Genomic DNA, 16,901 nt, shown 5'->3' with positions numbered 1-16,901 from the left:
AGGTGAAAGATTGGGAGACACTGGAGTTCATTTCAGTTAACTGAGTAGCTAATTTCCAAGGGAGCCCTTACAAAATCATATCGGATCAGGATACAAAACATAACATAAACTTAATGAATAATGCATTCACAATAATAGGTGATCTTTCTAGGAACATTATAACAACGTATATTTCACAGACTTGTACTAAATGTGGATTTTTAAGGCTTCATTCAAGAAAAACACAATCCCAAAGTACGCATAATGGTAATGGTTACAAACAGAGCCGGTCAAAAAACATTTTACTGTAGGGTTCTAAAACTGTGTTATGTAGTGTTAACTGTAATTAGACTATTAGATCTACTTTGTAAAATTTAGGGTGAGATTGTCCAATTGATGACACGATACTGTAAATACATTTAAGTTTGCAGGGATTTGATTTCACGGTTGGGAGAAAATGGCGCGTTCGCGGTGGTTTTAAGTTCGCATTTGAAACAATAGTGGTGCTATAATCACATAATGGAAACACAGGTGGCTTAACGCCGTTTACTGACAGCCAGTCAGAAACCAAGATAGCTGCGTATTTACCATAACAGGTGCCGTATGATACTGTACTGTACAATTAACATTACATAGTGCTTAAACAAGGGGGTAGGTGGGCACAAATTTTTGCTGTGGTTTTGAGTTTGCGCTGACAAATTCACTGTGAAAACAGTGAACATGGAACCACCACAAAATTTCTGCATTAACAGTACTAATGATTTTGTGTACCCCCTGCCCAGACTGCCGTGCTCCTTCGTGACACACGCCCTGCTGGGCTCCTACATCGTCCAATCAGAGCTGGGAGACTATGACCCCGAGGAGCACAGCGCAGACTACCTGTCAGAGTTCAAGTTCGCACCCAACCAGACCAAGGAACTCGAAGAGAAGGTCATGGAACTCCACAAAACACACAAGTGAGTCTTCACACACTGGGCTGCAGAACTGTGGAAATGCAAAGAAATCTACCATGCCATAGAATTTTATGAATATGGAGGTGTTAGGTGAAACGCACAGGGCGAGTCAAACTCGACCCACCAGCATACAAAGCCAATGCACTTACCACTAGGCTAAAAGGTCCAGACCAGTTAGACTGGTCAGTAACAGTCACTTGAACCACACATGGGTATTCATTTTAAGATGTACATATATGTGACTGCCAAGCACAAGTACTGTATTCAAAATTTGAAGCAATCTGAATTGATGATGCTACAGATAAGATCAACATTTTTAGATGGTCTTCATACACTTGCGTTGTTGATCGATTTCTGGATAGTACCAAAGTGTGCTATAACTTTTTACTTCTTGGTGCATTAACGTAAAGGAACTTTTAACGTTTTTTATGTGAAGGAACTATTTTTGTGATACCCATTTTTCTTTTGTTGCGTTTTAACCTCCTGCTCACATTGTAATCCCAAGCTGTTTAATGTCAGAATGGCCTTAGAAGTTTTACTGGTATCTATTACCATGAGCTGCAGCAACTTTATGTACAGCTAGACCTCAGTGGAATTGTAAACGTATGCCATTGTGATAAAATGTTTGATTGTCTGTTGTGGAAAAAGACTGCAGAACTCTTTCCTTCACCTGTCAATCAGACTGTAGAATCTGGTATGCAACGATGGACACCTGTATATAAATATATGTAGGTGTGTATACTGTATATATGTGCCTACGTTTCATTCTAAATATCAATGCCATCCAGGCTAACGTTTGTATGTTTGCAAGGTTGGTATTGGAATAAAGAATTGAAATTGACTTGCAGGGGCCAGACACCAGCAGAGGCAGAGCTCCACTACCTTGAGAACGCCAAGAAGCTGGCGATGTACGGTGTCGACCTGCACCATGCCAAGGTGCGTCAGGACGAAAAAGATGTGGGCATTTTCACCTTTTTCCTTGCACGCTGTTCTGTAGCTGTTACTGTCACTAGACGTAGTACTAGTAGTGTGCCGCCTTGGTGCAGTAGAAAATATCGCTTGTGTTGGCAAACAGAAACCCTCGCACTCCAACCCCAAGTCCTCCACCCATTGCATGTGACGAGGCTTATAATTGCAGTAATTGAATATCATGCAGGTGAATCTCAAATTTCCTTGGCCATGGTTGGGATCTGCTTGCTACTCTGTTGTATATCTACGACTCTTCGACTTTCCTTCACAAAAAAACGAACTTCCTCTTGTGATAGTTATCTGTTGAGAATGTTATCAATTTATGAACCTTTCGGGGTAGTATTTACTTTATCAACAGACAAAATGTTGGGAGTGCTGATTGAAGATGTTATGGAACTGTATCGAGTTCTCTACTGAAAAGACAATCTAGTCTTACTCAAGTTTAGAAGAACGCTATCATCTTTACTAAGTGCACATGGAAACATGTTTGACTTCTTACTTTCAGCAGCTACCTTGTACGCTCAGTTCAAGGGAGCTTCAAGGAAGAGAGGACCACGGCTCCAGTGGTCCCGAACAGTATATGTACCCTTGATAAATTGTGCTAGAAATTCTTCAGAGAACATTGAGTAGTGCTATGTGTGATAATTTGTCTTTATACTATTTTTCCTTTCTTTTGAGTCTTTCTGTGTCAGTGCCTTAAGTTTGTACTGTAGCTATGAATTTCTTATGCAGTAGGTGATATACATGTACAGAAAGTCCACAGGTTAGCCTTGTGATTGAAAAGCGCAGCCATGCAAGAGTAACTGGTACTGCAGGCAAACAGATTCATCTTGCTTATCTGATGTGCTTAGGATGGAAAACGCTTGTTTATACCTCGATATATGATTTCTTTATTTTGTTACCATTGAGTTTCCCTTTTCAGCTCACCCAAATTTTGAAACAGAAAAAATGTAACCACTAAATGTTCAAGAAGGCTTAGACTTTAATGTCTTTCTTTTGTTTCCAGGACTCTGAAGGCGTGGACATCATGCTGGGGGTGTGCGCGAACGGTCTACTGATCTACCGGGACCGGCTCAGGATAAATCGCTTCGCTTGGCCCAAAATCTTGAAGATCTCTTACAAGAGAAGCAACTTCTACATCAAGATCCGACCCGGGGAGGTAAGGATCGTTGTGTGTTGATCGTTAAGCAGTCCAGCTTTCCTTCTGTCATGAGAAGCCCTGCCGCTATGAGTGCACAGTCTCAACACTTCTTGATTATGGTTGGACCAAACTGGAAGTTGACCTTATAAGCTAGTAGCACAATAAAGGAAATTTTTGGGTATGGAAAAGATTGAATTTTTAATGGAGATGGTAAAGGTGTTACCAAATTTGTATTGATAATGGAAGAATTTATGAGGGAATGCGTTAAAAAGTCACAATTTGGGTTCAAGGATACAACAGCTGGGCTTCACATGGAGAATTCCAGGAGCATATCTTCCTTTCCTGTGGAACATATCACTTTCCTGGCTATGTCTGTAGCGTAGTTGCCTTTTCACACTTAACACATTCATGGTTGTTAACCACGCTAACATATGCACATTTCTGCTTCTACCACCCTCACACTAACTTGTGTACACAATGTCTCGACATTCCTCTCACTTTTGTTCCAAACTAATCAGTCCAGACCTTTCCTCTGACTTTCGAGTCCAACCTTCTCTTGTCTCTTCTTGCCCTTGGTCTAACGGATCGCATGCCGAGCCTGCTTTCGTAATCAGGAACTAGAAAAGAAAGCCAGAAAGGTAAAATGCCATTGGCTTTCAGGCTTGCACGCACTGACCTATTCCAGTGATACCCTTGCTTATCAAAACAGCAAGTTGAACTATGTAAATCTTAGTATTGGTTTGTAACATCTGCTCAGATTTTAAAACCAGACATTTTATTGACTTGAACGAAATTTTTGGACCAAGCATGAAGAGACGATTCTTTTGACTGTCTTGCATGCTGTTGAATCAATCTGCTATGTCCACTTTGATTGACAGCTTGGCACAAAACCTTAATCTGATTGTCTCCTGTCTCGTGGCACATCTTCTCTCTCTAACTCTCACGCTGACAGCGTCCACCCCCACAGACCTTGTGATGTGCTTGGTGATTATCTATCTAATCCTGTCTTGCAAATTTTGCTCCAGGAGGACTCCCTCTTCTCACCAATAGTAAGTGCCGGATCCTTTCCTAGAAATCTCTATGAAGCTCAGCTGTCAATCAAATGATGGGACAGGTCTTTGCGGGGAACAACAAAAGCCTACTGTTATGCACCAAGCTCTTATTTTAGGAGAATGATGTCTTCTTCAAAAACAAAAACCAAGCTCTTGTTTCAGGAGAATGATTTCTTCCTCAAAGACAAAACTCAAACACAAATTTCTTAGAATTTTGTGGTTTGAGGACCCTTTTGTATTAGAAAGATACTCCTAGATTTTTGTCTTGCAATATGGTTGAGGGGCACCTGATTGGAAGAAACAAGTGAAAATATTTGGGTCTACTGACTTGTGTGCTCAGGAAGTGTATGTGGTTGCCCCCTGTTTGGTGCACAAGAGTAGGTTGTTGTCTGATCCAGTCGTTGTTCTTACATGAGCCCTTTGTCCCCAGTTTGAGCAGTTTGAGAGCACCATTGGGTTCAAGCTGCCCAACCACCGTGCTGCCAAAAGGTTATGGAAAGTCTGCGTGGAGCATCACACCTTCTTCAGGTACTTGTTCATGATTGTTTCATCCTCTTTTAAAACCATGCAGCATGTAACTGTTCAGATCTTATGTTGTTTGCTATATTTGATTAAACTCCTGCTGGATTTAGAATGCTTTCCTTTCTGAAAAGAAATCCCACAAACCCAGAAAATTGTTTTAAAAAAAGGACTGTATTGTATTAGTCAATGTAAAATAGATGGCATGAACAGGTATGCTTGAAATATGTCAGCATTGTATGATCCGTTGAAGACAGTAGTATCATGCAAAGGTCTGCTTTCATGCTATAGAATTATCATACTTTCATCAGTATTTAACCCACTGTTGTTTCTTCATTACTATGCAGGCTGGTGTCCCCCGAGCCCCCACCCAAGAGCAAAATCTTACGCCTCGGGTCCAAGTTCCGCTACAGCGGCCGCACCCAACACCAGACGCGGCAGATCAGCGCGCTGATCGACCGCCCGGCCCCGAACTTCGAGCGAACCCTCAGCAAACGCTTCTCCAGCAAGAGCATGGATGCAGGTTTGTGGACATGTATGGAAGGTTTTCTCTTTCTACTCGTTGGTGTCATGTGCGGTCTCACTAGTGAGTAGATCCCACACCATCAACACATCTGTGGCAACAGCACCGTAGACTAGGTAGACAACTGCTGACATAGCCTTCATTGTTTCACTAGCATCATGCAAGGTGTAGTTTGCATGCTAATGCCAAATCTTTTCTTAGGTAAGTTACTAACTTTTTGGATAAATTCTGCTTTGACATTTGAGGATATGAGAGAAATAAAATGATTAAACCAAGTGCAGACTATTCAAGCTATTGATCAGAATCCTCAAAGGAAATGGTCGCTTCTATAAGCAAGTTTTCTATTCCAGCCCCTGGCTATGCCCCATACCGCGAGCAGAATCGACCAGACTTGTCAAAGCTCCCACCGGACATGTCTGCCAGTGCAGACGCTGTTGGTGCTGGGAAACTTCCGTACGCAGACGACGTTCCTCCGCAGGGTGACGAGGTAAGGAGATTAGTTAGTCTGGGACAGCTGTGAAGAAAACCTGCAGATACCCTTCTTTAATTTTGCATGCTGATTTTTTTGGCGAGGCCTCAGGGGCGGAGCCGTTTTACTGATATTTTGAACAAATAAGTTCTGTACTAACTGTTGTGTTCTGTGGTTCCACCCTCTCTGATTTCATTGTGGTGTTGAACATCATAGTCTGATCTCATCATCAAGGTGGTTTTGTCTGTGTTTGTGGTGTGGTTTATTCGTAGTGCATGTGTTTGTAGTGCATGGCATCGTTTCTTCTTACTGTCTTTTGGGTTGTAAAAGACTTTGGTGCTATATCTCGTGTCTTAGGCACTGGTAAAGCTTTTTTTTTCCGAGTAATTAAAGGGTGGAGTATTTGTTCTAAGTGTCTTGTGTAGTGAGTGCAGTGTTTGTTTTTATTTGGTTAACTTCTTGTCAAGGAAGTAGTCTGTTGAATTTGACGTAAACTAACACGTAACTCAAGTAAGTATGAAAACAGCTTCTTCCAGACAAGAAGGTTGTGTCTGTGATGTGTTGTTTTGACATGTTGGTGGTAGAGTTGTATCATGTATTTGTATCCATGTTTTACAGTGTGCTGTTGTGTGGCACATTGATGACGATGACGTATTGTTGGGTGAAAGAAGTCTCAGAATGATTGTGCTAGATTTGTCCTCCAGGCTTTTGCTTTCTTTTCCATCTCAGTTGAATTTTGCTTTGTGGCCCGTTTTTTCTTTACGTTTCATCATCAAGTCGTACATAGTCCGAGGTATGGCTTAATCATAGGCTAGCAGTGTCATTAATATTTTGTGCTTAGCTCATTATTTATAGGCACTGAAGACTGCTTCCCTGGACACCAGAAATCTAAACAAATTCTTTTCACATTGTTTACTGATCATCCTTTTTTCTGCGTGACAAGCTTTAGAAAAAAAGGGAGGGGGGAAAGTTTGCTTGATTTGAAGGAACTTCTACAAATTGTTGAAAAGTGTGATGCCTACATTCATAACTTACAGTTACCTACAATCTAACAACCGTCTTTTTTATCAGGGAAGTAGCCAATTAGTGCATTCCTTGTATTTGTAACGTCTGTATTTTTCCCATCCCTCTTTCTCTCTCCTCCGCTGTCCCCATTGCCCGCCTTTATTTTTTGGCCACCAGATCCCCTTCATTGACGCAGACACGACAGATGACTTCTATAGTGCCTACTCCCGACCAGGCAACAAAAAGGCTTGTGCCTCCCATCTTTATTCTTTGTGTGTGCTGACCCTGCTGAACTAACCACTGTAGGAACAGAGAGTGTCCACTGTAGGTTGTTTGTCGTGACATCCTGCATCATGAACCAGGCCTCATGCTCTGCCTGTGTTTTGACCACATTCACGTTTGGTTTGTGGTAGGCAGGAGGTTTTCCTGCATGACGTGTGTTGGTTTGAGAGTGGTTTGAATACTCACCCAGTCCTATATACATGTGGTCTTGTCGAGGGTAGCGTGTTGTGTGATGTTCAAGTCTTACCACAGTCACACCATCCTCTCCACAACGTAACAAACCCTGTTGTCTCATCACCGTACATATTCATCCCTTGTGTCTTCCATTCCTCTCCTCCATTTCTCGTTCCTCCTCATCACATCCACAGTTCATACCTTGTTGACTCCAACGTTTCGCAGAAGTATTTTTTTATTTTACATGTTCGATGCAAATGACCACTCCCTCATAAATTTATCATATCCAAGGCAAGGAACAGTTGAACATATCATAGCACAGGCTTATTGGACACCAACTTGGTATAGCATACTACAGTTTGTGATTGTACTTTGAGATAAACGACATAAACACACAAAATGAAGAGTCGTATGGCTCTTATAATGTTTACACAGCTGCTGATATGATTCTCTACACAACAATGGTTTAGCCAATGTTATGAATAAAATAATCTACAAATATCAGACGATGCAATTCAGTTCAAGTCGGAATCAAAGTTGGAAAGCATCTGACTTTTAATCTCTTTGATGTTACCAGCCCAAAAAAATCTAGACATATCAATACGTACTTTTCCGCTCTACTAACACGTGGGTTAAGGTCCTGTAACGGGTGTTTCTGGTGTAGTGGGGAGTGGTTACTTGCATTGTGAGTAGGGGTGGATACCGGTTCGCTGGACCTGATTTGGACCTTTGTAACATTCAAGAACCCAGTCCAAAAAACCTGAAAGCCTAAAACCTGAGTCCAAAAAAAACCTGAACAAAGTACAAATACATGTTTCTATGTTGTTTGATAAAAAGTGTTTTGAGTCTCCCCTCTGACAAAAAAGGCATTTAAAATAAGTGTAAATATCAAACACCTGTTTATCTTGAAAGTCTTCTCACCAAGAAACTTTTATAGTCGAGCGTGTCAGTATTGATTCTCTATGCTTAATATTGGTCTAATAAAACAAAACATCAACCCGACAGGATCAGGTCCAGGTTCAGGTCCGGACCTGAACCTAAATCTCTGGACCTAAACTTGGACTTGGACCTTATTAAGCCAAACCGATATCCACCCCTAATTGTGAGGTAGGGTTGTGCTGACGTGTGAACCGTCTGTCCCTCCCCTGCCTGTCCTACGGCAGAGCATTGCCGAGTCTTTGGACACTTTGTGCGAGGGGGAGGATTACTATCCACAGGGCAGCTTCAAGGTTTGTACCATTCCCTGACATTGCTGATGTCGACCATGTCCTACGTCCCTCTCTTCCCTGCCTCCAGCCCCTCCCATCACTAATAGGTTCTTTTAAAGACAACGTAGGCCTTATAGTTTCATAGTTGTCTTGTAGCTCGGGCCATAGATTTTGGTGATACGGACATTGCATGGTGTGTATGCTTGCATAGCAATGGCTGGTATGACAGTTAATGTTTTGTTTCTCCCTATCAACGTATTGACCTGCCGTAAACGGCTGCTGCATGGCACGTGCTGGCTCAGCCATTTCTACAACCGCGCTGATTCCTCTAGACTCGCAAAAGGGTCTTATTCCTTCATAGCCACATTTCAGATGCAGCTATGTATTGCATAGCCTTTTCTTTTCCGTAGTTTGTCTGTGTATGCTTCCCTCTCCCAAAATTTGATGTGCCATATATTCTAGATGTGCATACAAAATATCCTTGTCATGTTTTTTGAAACATCCAATTTAAGTTCAGTATAAAGCTACCTGAGGTAAGTGTAATGAGAAAGTATTGTGAGAAGTACATGTCTCACCTTTAATAATAATAAGTAAGTGCATTGCCATTTTAACACTGGGTCAATGAGGGACAATTTTGCAATTGCCCAAAACTTGCCTCCAAATAGCAGAAATTAAGCGAGTAGGCTGAAGAGGACTGGCCTCCCCAGCCACGTAACAAGCAGCATATGGCCGTGGACTCCCCCCTAGAGATTCTCCATCCTTCACAGGGCCACAGTGGCCCGTTCTGATCGCCAACCTTCATTTCCACCACCAGAGTCAGGGAGAGAAAGACGCCGAGCAGCAGCGCAGGCAGAAGAATATCCACGAAATGAAGATGGAGTTCCTGAGTCAAACACCCCAGCCGGCGCCAGGGGGTTGGGACGCCAGAACCCCTCCCAAGACCCTGTCCGAGCAGAAAGAGGAGAAAGAGGAGCATGTAGGTGTTGATTCCTCATAGGCCGGCTCTCCAACCAATCAGACTGCGGCATCTTTGCAAGGCATCTTGGGAAAATTGCTAGATCCAGCACAGAATCAAAAAAAAAATCAGCATCCACAAAAATAAGCCTGGAAAACATAAATGTTGAATAACACTGTTGAATAAAAATGTTGTGATTAACACAGCACAAAAATTGTTCTAAGATTGAGCTGTTGTGAACTGGTTGTTGACGAGTTACTACCATGCAGCCTGTGTTGTGATATTGCTTCTCTTTCTTCCTCTGACTTACACCCCTGTCTGGCCACCTCTATCTCTCTCTGTCTCCTCACCACTTGGGACTGTCCCACTGACTTCACACTTAGCAGTACATCTTCCATGCACGTGTGGTAGTTGTGTGCTGCGTTTGCAACGCATGGGATATCTCACCAGTGTGCTGACCACTGGGCAAGGTGTGTGTAACAGGTACCTGGAGCTGTGTGCGTGTGGATGGGTGGGTTGTGTTCACCAGATTGGGTATCTTTACAGGAGGAGGCGGCAGTGCAGGAGACCGTGCCGCCCGTGGCTGAACCGGAGGTGAATGGCACGGAGACGCATGCTGCGCCCGAGGAGCCTGCTCCCCCAGAAGAGTTAACAAATAAGGTTGATGATGAGATCCCGAATGTTGAAAATGCTGTGGTGGATGAACTAGAGTCCCAGGTGAAGCATGGTGGCAAGGCATTACATGTTACTCACACCAACACACACACCTGTACACCCTCCCTGCCTCTCGTAGTCCACACAAAAGTCGACTCGTAGCTAAAAGTACAAGTCTCTTCCAGGGGGTCAAAGATCACTAAGCTGTGTAGCTGGGGAATAGGAGAAAACATCAAGCCTTGCATGTGCAATAACGCTAACAGACATACCATTTCTTGTCAACAGCTTCAATGTTGTTTTGTTTGTTAGCTAATCTGCTGAGCCATACGTTTGAATGGCTTGCTAACTGTTCGGGACAAACGTTTCCTAGGGCAGCTTCCCATACATGTGTAGTGACAGGGTGCTGCTTGCTCAGGTCATGGGCTTGTTTCCCACTGACTGTAAGCATGACAGCTACATATAGAGCCCCTCTCGTACTAACTTCCAGCTTGTACATCTCTACAGCGAGCCTTGCATGAGGCAGGAACGTGTTCTGTGCATGTTCAGCATTGCTCATGTGTCCGTTTTACTTGCATGTATTCATTCGTCCAGCAGTTTTTGCAGGAGGCACACCAGTCAGTGACTCCCTACACCACGTCATGACCTCCCCTTCCTACTAACATTTTCCCCACTAACACAAGTTTTCTGTGTGACTCATCCTTTTCTGTATGCCCTGTGGTACTAACCTGTGTTTGTTCCCTGTCTAACCCATATTGTTGTCTTGTCAGCACTCACCTTTTTTTTTAGCTCTGTAGGATTACTTACTGACTTTGCTAATTGCTCTGCTGCTGCTGCGGCACTTGTAGATGCTAGTGCAGAAATGTCATGACCCCCGAGTGTGAACCCTCATTGACAAGGCTTGTGATTTCAGGAACCCCCCACCGTGGAGGTTAAGACAGAAACGGTCAAATATGTGGCCTCCGATGAGGCCCAACCTGAGTTCACGTCGTCTGTCCCTATTGTGAAAACTGAGTCCAAAACCATCACGTATGAACAAAACGAGGACGGAGAGCCCGACCAGGACCCTGGTGTGCTTGTCAGCGCGCAGACAGTCACCAGCGAGACTATCTCCACGACAACCACCACACACATCACTAAGGTATCCATGGTTACCGGTCACTACAGTCCTCATTGGTTGCGCAGTCACAATCACCACGTGAACTTAGGTTACATCCTAGAGAGATAGCAAGAGTAAGGCCTAAACCCTTTGGCAGGTCCACAACACCAGAACTTAACAATCGCTAACTGTTAATACATGCTGTACCATGCATGTGCATAGTAGCATTTACATGTAAGAACCAAAGGCATAGAAATTGGTGCCCATATATTAATAATAATAGATACTAATTGCATAACGCTAGGAGCATATGTGCAATAGTGATGGATATGGGAATGGAGTATGTACATGTCAGCTAGTTCCTCCGATCTTGCATGCGTGCATGTTGCATGGATACGTGCCTGCACAATAACCCATAGGATAATTCCAGTTGGACCAACGTTTCTGCCAATCCCTCGTGATGGAAAACCACAAGTTTCTCGACAAAATGTTCACTTCCCCAAATGTAGCATCGGTTTGTGTTATGTTGCTTCTGAGCAGAGCCTCAACCCAAAGTACATGTACCTCTCTGCACTGTTGGTCCTTCTCTGGTAACTGGGGGTGGGTGCAAAGTGCTGCAGATGTAAGGGAAGACTAGTAACATACCTTCTCAGTGAACACAATGTTTTGTCGAGTAAACGGGAGGTTGTTGGTAGAATGTGTACATGTAGATGTTCTATGTGGAGACTTTGTGCTGATCTGGTGTGTCCTCATCTCTCTCCTTCTCTCTGCCTGCCTCTCCGTGGTGGTGGTGGTTGCTCCTTAAGACGGTGAAGGGTGGCGTGGCAGAAACACGCATTGAGAAGAGAATCGTCATTACGGGGGATACTGACATTGACCACGATCAGGTAAACCTTCTGCTCATTTGGCACCACCATGACACCCCTCCCAACTCATCCGCTGAACTCCATCCTTCCACCACGATACCCCCCTTAAAATAACCCCACCGGCATATCCCATTCTACAGTTACAGTTATTTCATTTGTGTTCCAACCTAGATATGAGATCAATCAAGGACAATTTATGCTTTGTCACATTAAGGTCACAATCAAACTGCCTAGAATAAATTATACACATACAATTTTTTGGGGTGTGGAAAGACTGAAAGATACCTAAGTGTACATGGAGCTTCATGCCATCACTACAGTGTGCATCTCTACGTTTATTCTTGTATATGTTTATCACTCAGTCCTTCCTAAGCATGAATGTATTTATTTTGCACTTTACCTTTGATTTATATCAAGCATTGCATAATTGTGATTTTGTACTTTAGCCATGGTTACTGTTGGCAGGACACGAGGCAACTCAAATTCCTCTTGTTACCTAGTCTTGGAAATGTCCCAGATGATTACTTCAAGGAAGTGTTACTTCAAGTCAAAAGTTTATGTAAAGGAAGTTGTATTTCTTAGCACAGATCTTGCATGGTTATACCAGTAGGTGTGAAAGATCAGATCTAGCAAGGACACATAAAGTTACTAAGGTCGATAGGTGACAGGTAGCCTGCTTCCAAATATAAAAATTGTTGATGGAATGATTCCTACACTAAAGGGATGCAAATGTTTTGGGGAGGGCAGAACTGTTATAAACCTGGAACAGTTGTGCAGCCTAAATTTGTGTTCAAAGTGATTTGACACTGCCCTATTAACTAGCTTCAAACTGTAGGCTTAAGAAACACCCCAATTATTTTCTTTTCTGTCTACCACTTTTAGACTTGGTGTTTAAGGGTCAAATTGCTCTCAAAATGGAATAGAAGGTCATAAAAAGAATGAGAGAAGCTCTCGTGGTAATGTCACTTAGCGGAGCACACTATTGGTGTCTTATTGCCACACCTTACCTTGTGCAGTACATGAAGAAAGATGGCACGCTAGAGACTCACATGGAAAGAACCACTGTCCTCACAGGGGAGTCAAACCAGGATGAGGTGAGGACACCCCCGTCCAGTGGTGTCTCCCTAGGTGGTGGGATCTAATCTTTAACCACGAGTCCTTGTTCGGCCCACTTTGTTCACCTTGATTAGATAATGTAAACTTTTCTTTTGGCCTGCTCAAGTGTACCCGAGTTTCATTCATATTAAAATCTTAGTATCACAACTTTAGTACTAACACCTGTCACATAGAGAGCGTACTACTTTTTAGTGTCTGCAGAAAACTTTTTGATATTTCTGTTGGCTGTAAAAAGTGTTTTGCCAGTTCAAACTACAAAGTCAACTTCTAGAGTGTGTAACAAAAATGTTCCCATGTCTCTGAAGAGAAAGTTCTTATTCAACCTTTTACCCCAAACTAACATGTCTATGTCTACTCCACTTACAAGCGGTAAAATATGTTCATTTTTCCTCAAATACTGCTACCATAAAATGTCCCTACGTATAGTCATTGTGTATATATACTTGTATATAGTATGTTGTGCAATGCATAGTCTTGAATGATGTTATTCCAGTGACTAATTTGTTAATGATAAAGAGTAGAGTAACCAGAAAAAGCTCTAAAGATATACTAGAAGGAAAGTGTCCCACGTGATACCTACTAATGAAATGAAGGTAGGAATAACTTGTTGCCAGTGACCGGTGACCATGCATACTTTGCTAATGTGTCTGCTCTGTGTTGTAGAATGTTTTGTTGATAATCAACTTTCTAGTCCTACTTTTTACTTACCGTTTTCAGTTTCCCACCATATTCATTTGTTCATATTCATTGCATGAAAGCTGTTGGCATGAATATAGAAGACTTCTCACAAGTTTTTGCCATGCAAGCAACTCAAATTAAAAACTATAAACCATTCTAGATAGAACTTTCCATAAATTCTTACGCTTGAAACACCCTGCAAATAACCTTGTGCCCCATGCTTAAAAAAAGTTAAAATTCTTAAAAACATTACGCATAGCACTGCACAAGTGTGTCACATTGGCACTTTTGCACATCTTAGTCTTCCATAGTGCTTTATGTGTTGCTTGCAGTAAGTTTTGTTTGTCTTCCTCTCAAAAGTCCTGCATTTCACCACCTTGCACCTTCCAAGTCCAGCCTGTGCTGTGAGTAATCATTGCAAGAATGCTTGATAGCTCGGTCCCTTACTGAGAGGTAAACACTATTGCACCTGAGCAGCAAACTAGGTACCCCGATTTTTGTTTTTTCCTTTAACAATGGAAGGAGTGTTTTAGGTAGCTACCCCCTCCACCGTCCCGTAGCACTAGCTCTATGGTGTTGATCGTTCTTGCTCTCTACAAACCCATCAACGCTTCCTGTCTCTGACTTTTCTACCGCCTCAGGCTCTTGCTGACCTGATTAAGGAAGCTGCAGACCAAAACCCTGACATGACGGTCACTAAGGTGGTGGTGCACAAGGAAGAGGGGGAGCAGCAGGTCACGACTAACGGGACGGGGGAAGGTCAGATTCTCACCTCGGAAAGATAGAGCTGTTCAGGAGGGTCCTAGGACTAGCTGAACACACTGTCCCATCCCCCTTTCAGGCCTTGAAACCTCTGCTTCTGTAGTGTCTTGTCTGCAGCAAAGCTTCCAGAAAAACACCTGTAACACTGAACACGTAGCCACTTTCTTACTGCACACAAGTACTGATAGCTCTGTTGTAGTTTTCCAAAACCACAACGTAATGGGAACATTACGTTTTGTCTCGTTTGCAATGTTTAGAAACACACTCACACTTCCTTGATATAGTCAGTCTACAACTTCGACCCAGTAGTAAGAAGATTTTCACATAATCTACACTGAGTATAGAAACATCATAACTTAACATACAGTTACTGTACCCAATTGGATTAAATGGCTAAATCAGGAAGGTACATTGTAAGGATAGGTAAAGACACCCACACAAGAAGAATACTGAGTGAAACCAAGATAAGTGATTTTACACATTGGTGTCTTCCTGCTGCAGAACTATTAGAAGCTGGTTTCAAGGCCTACTCTTTATTCTGGGGAAGGGGAAGAAAGATCGGGAAACGTTTTCTTCTTTAGAGACTGTTGTCTCTGTCGGGTCTGACTTTCCCTTCAAAACCTTCATTTTCATGGCTCTCAAACTAGGTTGCTGTTGCAGATGTCATGCTTTTTTTAGTGGTCTGTTTTTGTAGCATTATGGAAGTGTGAGTGTCTGAATGGGTTGCATGAGCCACTACCACCCTATGATTTTTGCCACTGTCAATTTATGCCTTAATTTTGCATGTGTTTTTTTTTTAAATGTTGTGGCTGGTGCATGCTGTAGAAGCACGTCCTCACCATGATGAATACAAAGAACTTGGAATGGGGAATGGCTAGATTGCGAGAACTTGGTTATCCAAAGGGACATGAACCATAGTTAATTTGCAGTACTCTGGACTTCATTGTAGTCCGGGTTATTTTATTTCTAAGGCCCTTCTTTTAAACTGCAACCACCGCATCTTAACAGTTGAGTTCTAACAAACATGACTTCTTGGATGACCAAGTTTCCAATAATAGGTCTTCTACTGTGTTGCAGGTCAACCTTTCGAAGATTATGCCGTCAGCTGTGACAAAAAAAGGAAGATCACATTACAAAGAAGGTGTACACCTCCTTGATGGAAGTATTGCATTCAGCATGTTTTACTCAATGTTTGTCTTGTTTCCTATACAGACGACTGACGATGCCCAACAGTAGAGGGTCAGCATGAAGACAGCACCATTGCGTGGGAGGGAACCAGCGAAACATGTGTACACTGAGTTCTTAAGAAACTGAATGTTTTCACTGTGAAGAATTTTCTGATGACTATTTCACAAAGGAGCAAAACAAAAAAAATCACTTTTGTCTGGCTATGTAGTTCCTGTGCAGAATTCTGCCCATGTTCTTGTGACAATGTAATTTTAAACTCATTGTGTGTTAGAGTAGAGAAATTGTAGAAACTATGTCAGGAGAGAGAGAGGTTGAATGTATTTGGAGTTGATTTTTTTTGCTGCCACTTTAAATGCTTGGCAGGCAGATACTTGTATTGTGTAGAGAATTTTCAAGTTAGGACTAGAGTTAGAATGATCAAGCTGGAAGGACACAGCATCGCTAACCATGCTGAATACCTGCAGATCTTTACATTGCTATTAATGGAGTCTGAATGATACACTAGAGATGCCGACATTACTTAACAGATTGTTGGCATAGAGCGTAATGTCTGGTCAGGTCTGGCAGTGGTAAGCAGAATTACATCAGAAGACTGCGTGTAGGGTTTATTTTTGATATGCACGCATTGTTGTGTTTGTTTGTGATTTTCCCTATTCAATCATGTCCATCATCATGTGTGGCACTTTTGCTTCCTTGTAAATTTGTCTTTAGTAATTTTGCCAGACCCCATCTGTTGCTAAGCAGTGTATACTAGACCCTAACTCCTGCTTGTAACTGATGTATCATTTTGTATAAAGGGGTTGGGAGCATCGTAGAGGTGAAAGACATTACCGTAGTGCTGAGACTAGTAGATTTCCCCAAGCTTGCACTTTATTAGTACAACTAGGACTGCACACCTGTGCTATCCTACTCAAAGAGGATGGAATTAAGAATGGATTTGTTGCAGAATAGCCAGACTAACATTCAATTTTATAGATGATGCTGACATGGCCTTGTGTTTGATTTAGATTGTGTACAACAGTATGGTTTATGGCTTTTGAGTTGATGTTGTCACTGCTTTTTACTGATTATGAAAAACCACTGTGTTCTTTTATGGAGTAGGCCTTTCAAAGGCTAGACTGTTGTGGTACCGTTTTAACAAGTCCACATTTTAATGCAAGCGTGATGGGTGATATGCTACGTGCTCTAGCAGAACTTGACTGAATAAATAATTTCTCATCAGTACAAACAGTTGTGAGAAACATTTTGTCTTGGCTCATTTCGTACATAAGAGAGGATAGGAGCTCAGGGACAGCTAGCATGTATGTTGCAC

The 16,901-nt window shown here is 42.4% G+C and overlaps 1 protein-coding gene across 38 annotated transcripts in view; it reads left to right on the top strand.

Annotated features, from left to right (window-relative positions):
* LOC136427629 (protein 4.1-like) overlaps positions 1–16,817 on the top strand; it is a 62,803-nt gene extending 45,986 nt beyond the window's left edge. For 6 of the 38 annotated variants that reach the window (XM_066416615.1, XM_066416616.1, XM_066416619.1 and 3 more), the window contains 14 exons: positions 762–935; positions 1,781–1,889; positions 2,908–3,060; positions 4,525–4,622; positions 4,961–5,148; positions 5,487–5,623; positions 6,788–6,856; positions 9,089–9,250; positions 9,776–9,946; positions 10,794–11,021; positions 11,786–11,866; positions 12,862–12,939; positions 14,281–14,398; positions 15,614–16,817. In XM_066416615.1, coding sequence (XP_066272712.1) covers positions 762–935; positions 1,781–1,889; positions 2,908–3,060; positions 4,525–4,622; positions 4,961–5,148; positions 5,487–5,623; positions 6,788–6,856; positions 9,089–9,250; positions 9,776–9,946; positions 10,794–11,021; positions 11,786–11,866; positions 12,862–12,939; positions 14,281–14,398; positions 15,614–15,621 — 1,774 coding nt within the window. In that variant the 3' untranslated portion in view covers positions 15,622–16,817. Of the gene's footprint in view, positions 1–761; positions 936–1,780; positions 1,890–2,907; positions 3,061–4,524; positions 4,623–4,960; positions 5,149–5,486; positions 5,624–6,787; positions 6,857–8,229; positions 8,296–9,088; positions 9,251–9,775; positions 9,947–10,793; positions 11,022–11,785; positions 11,867–12,861; positions 12,940–14,280; positions 14,399–15,613 lie in introns of all 38 variants that reach the window. The other 32 variants (XM_066416623.1, XM_066416624.1, XM_066416627.1 and 29 more) reach the window with 30 other exon arrangements.
* Positions 16,818–16,901: the final 84 nt, after the last annotated feature.

The sequence above is a fragment of the Branchiostoma lanceolatum genome, chromosome 2 (assembly GCF_035083965.1).
Source record: "Branchiostoma lanceolatum isolate klBraLanc5 chromosome 2, klBraLanc5.hap2, whole genome shotgun sequence".
NCBI lineage: Eukaryota > Metazoa > Chordata > Leptocardii > Amphioxiformes > Branchiostomatidae > Branchiostoma > Branchiostoma lanceolatum.
The sequence above is the reverse complement of the archived record's forward strand: the minus strand, read 5'-3'. Positions and strand labels throughout refer to the sequence as shown.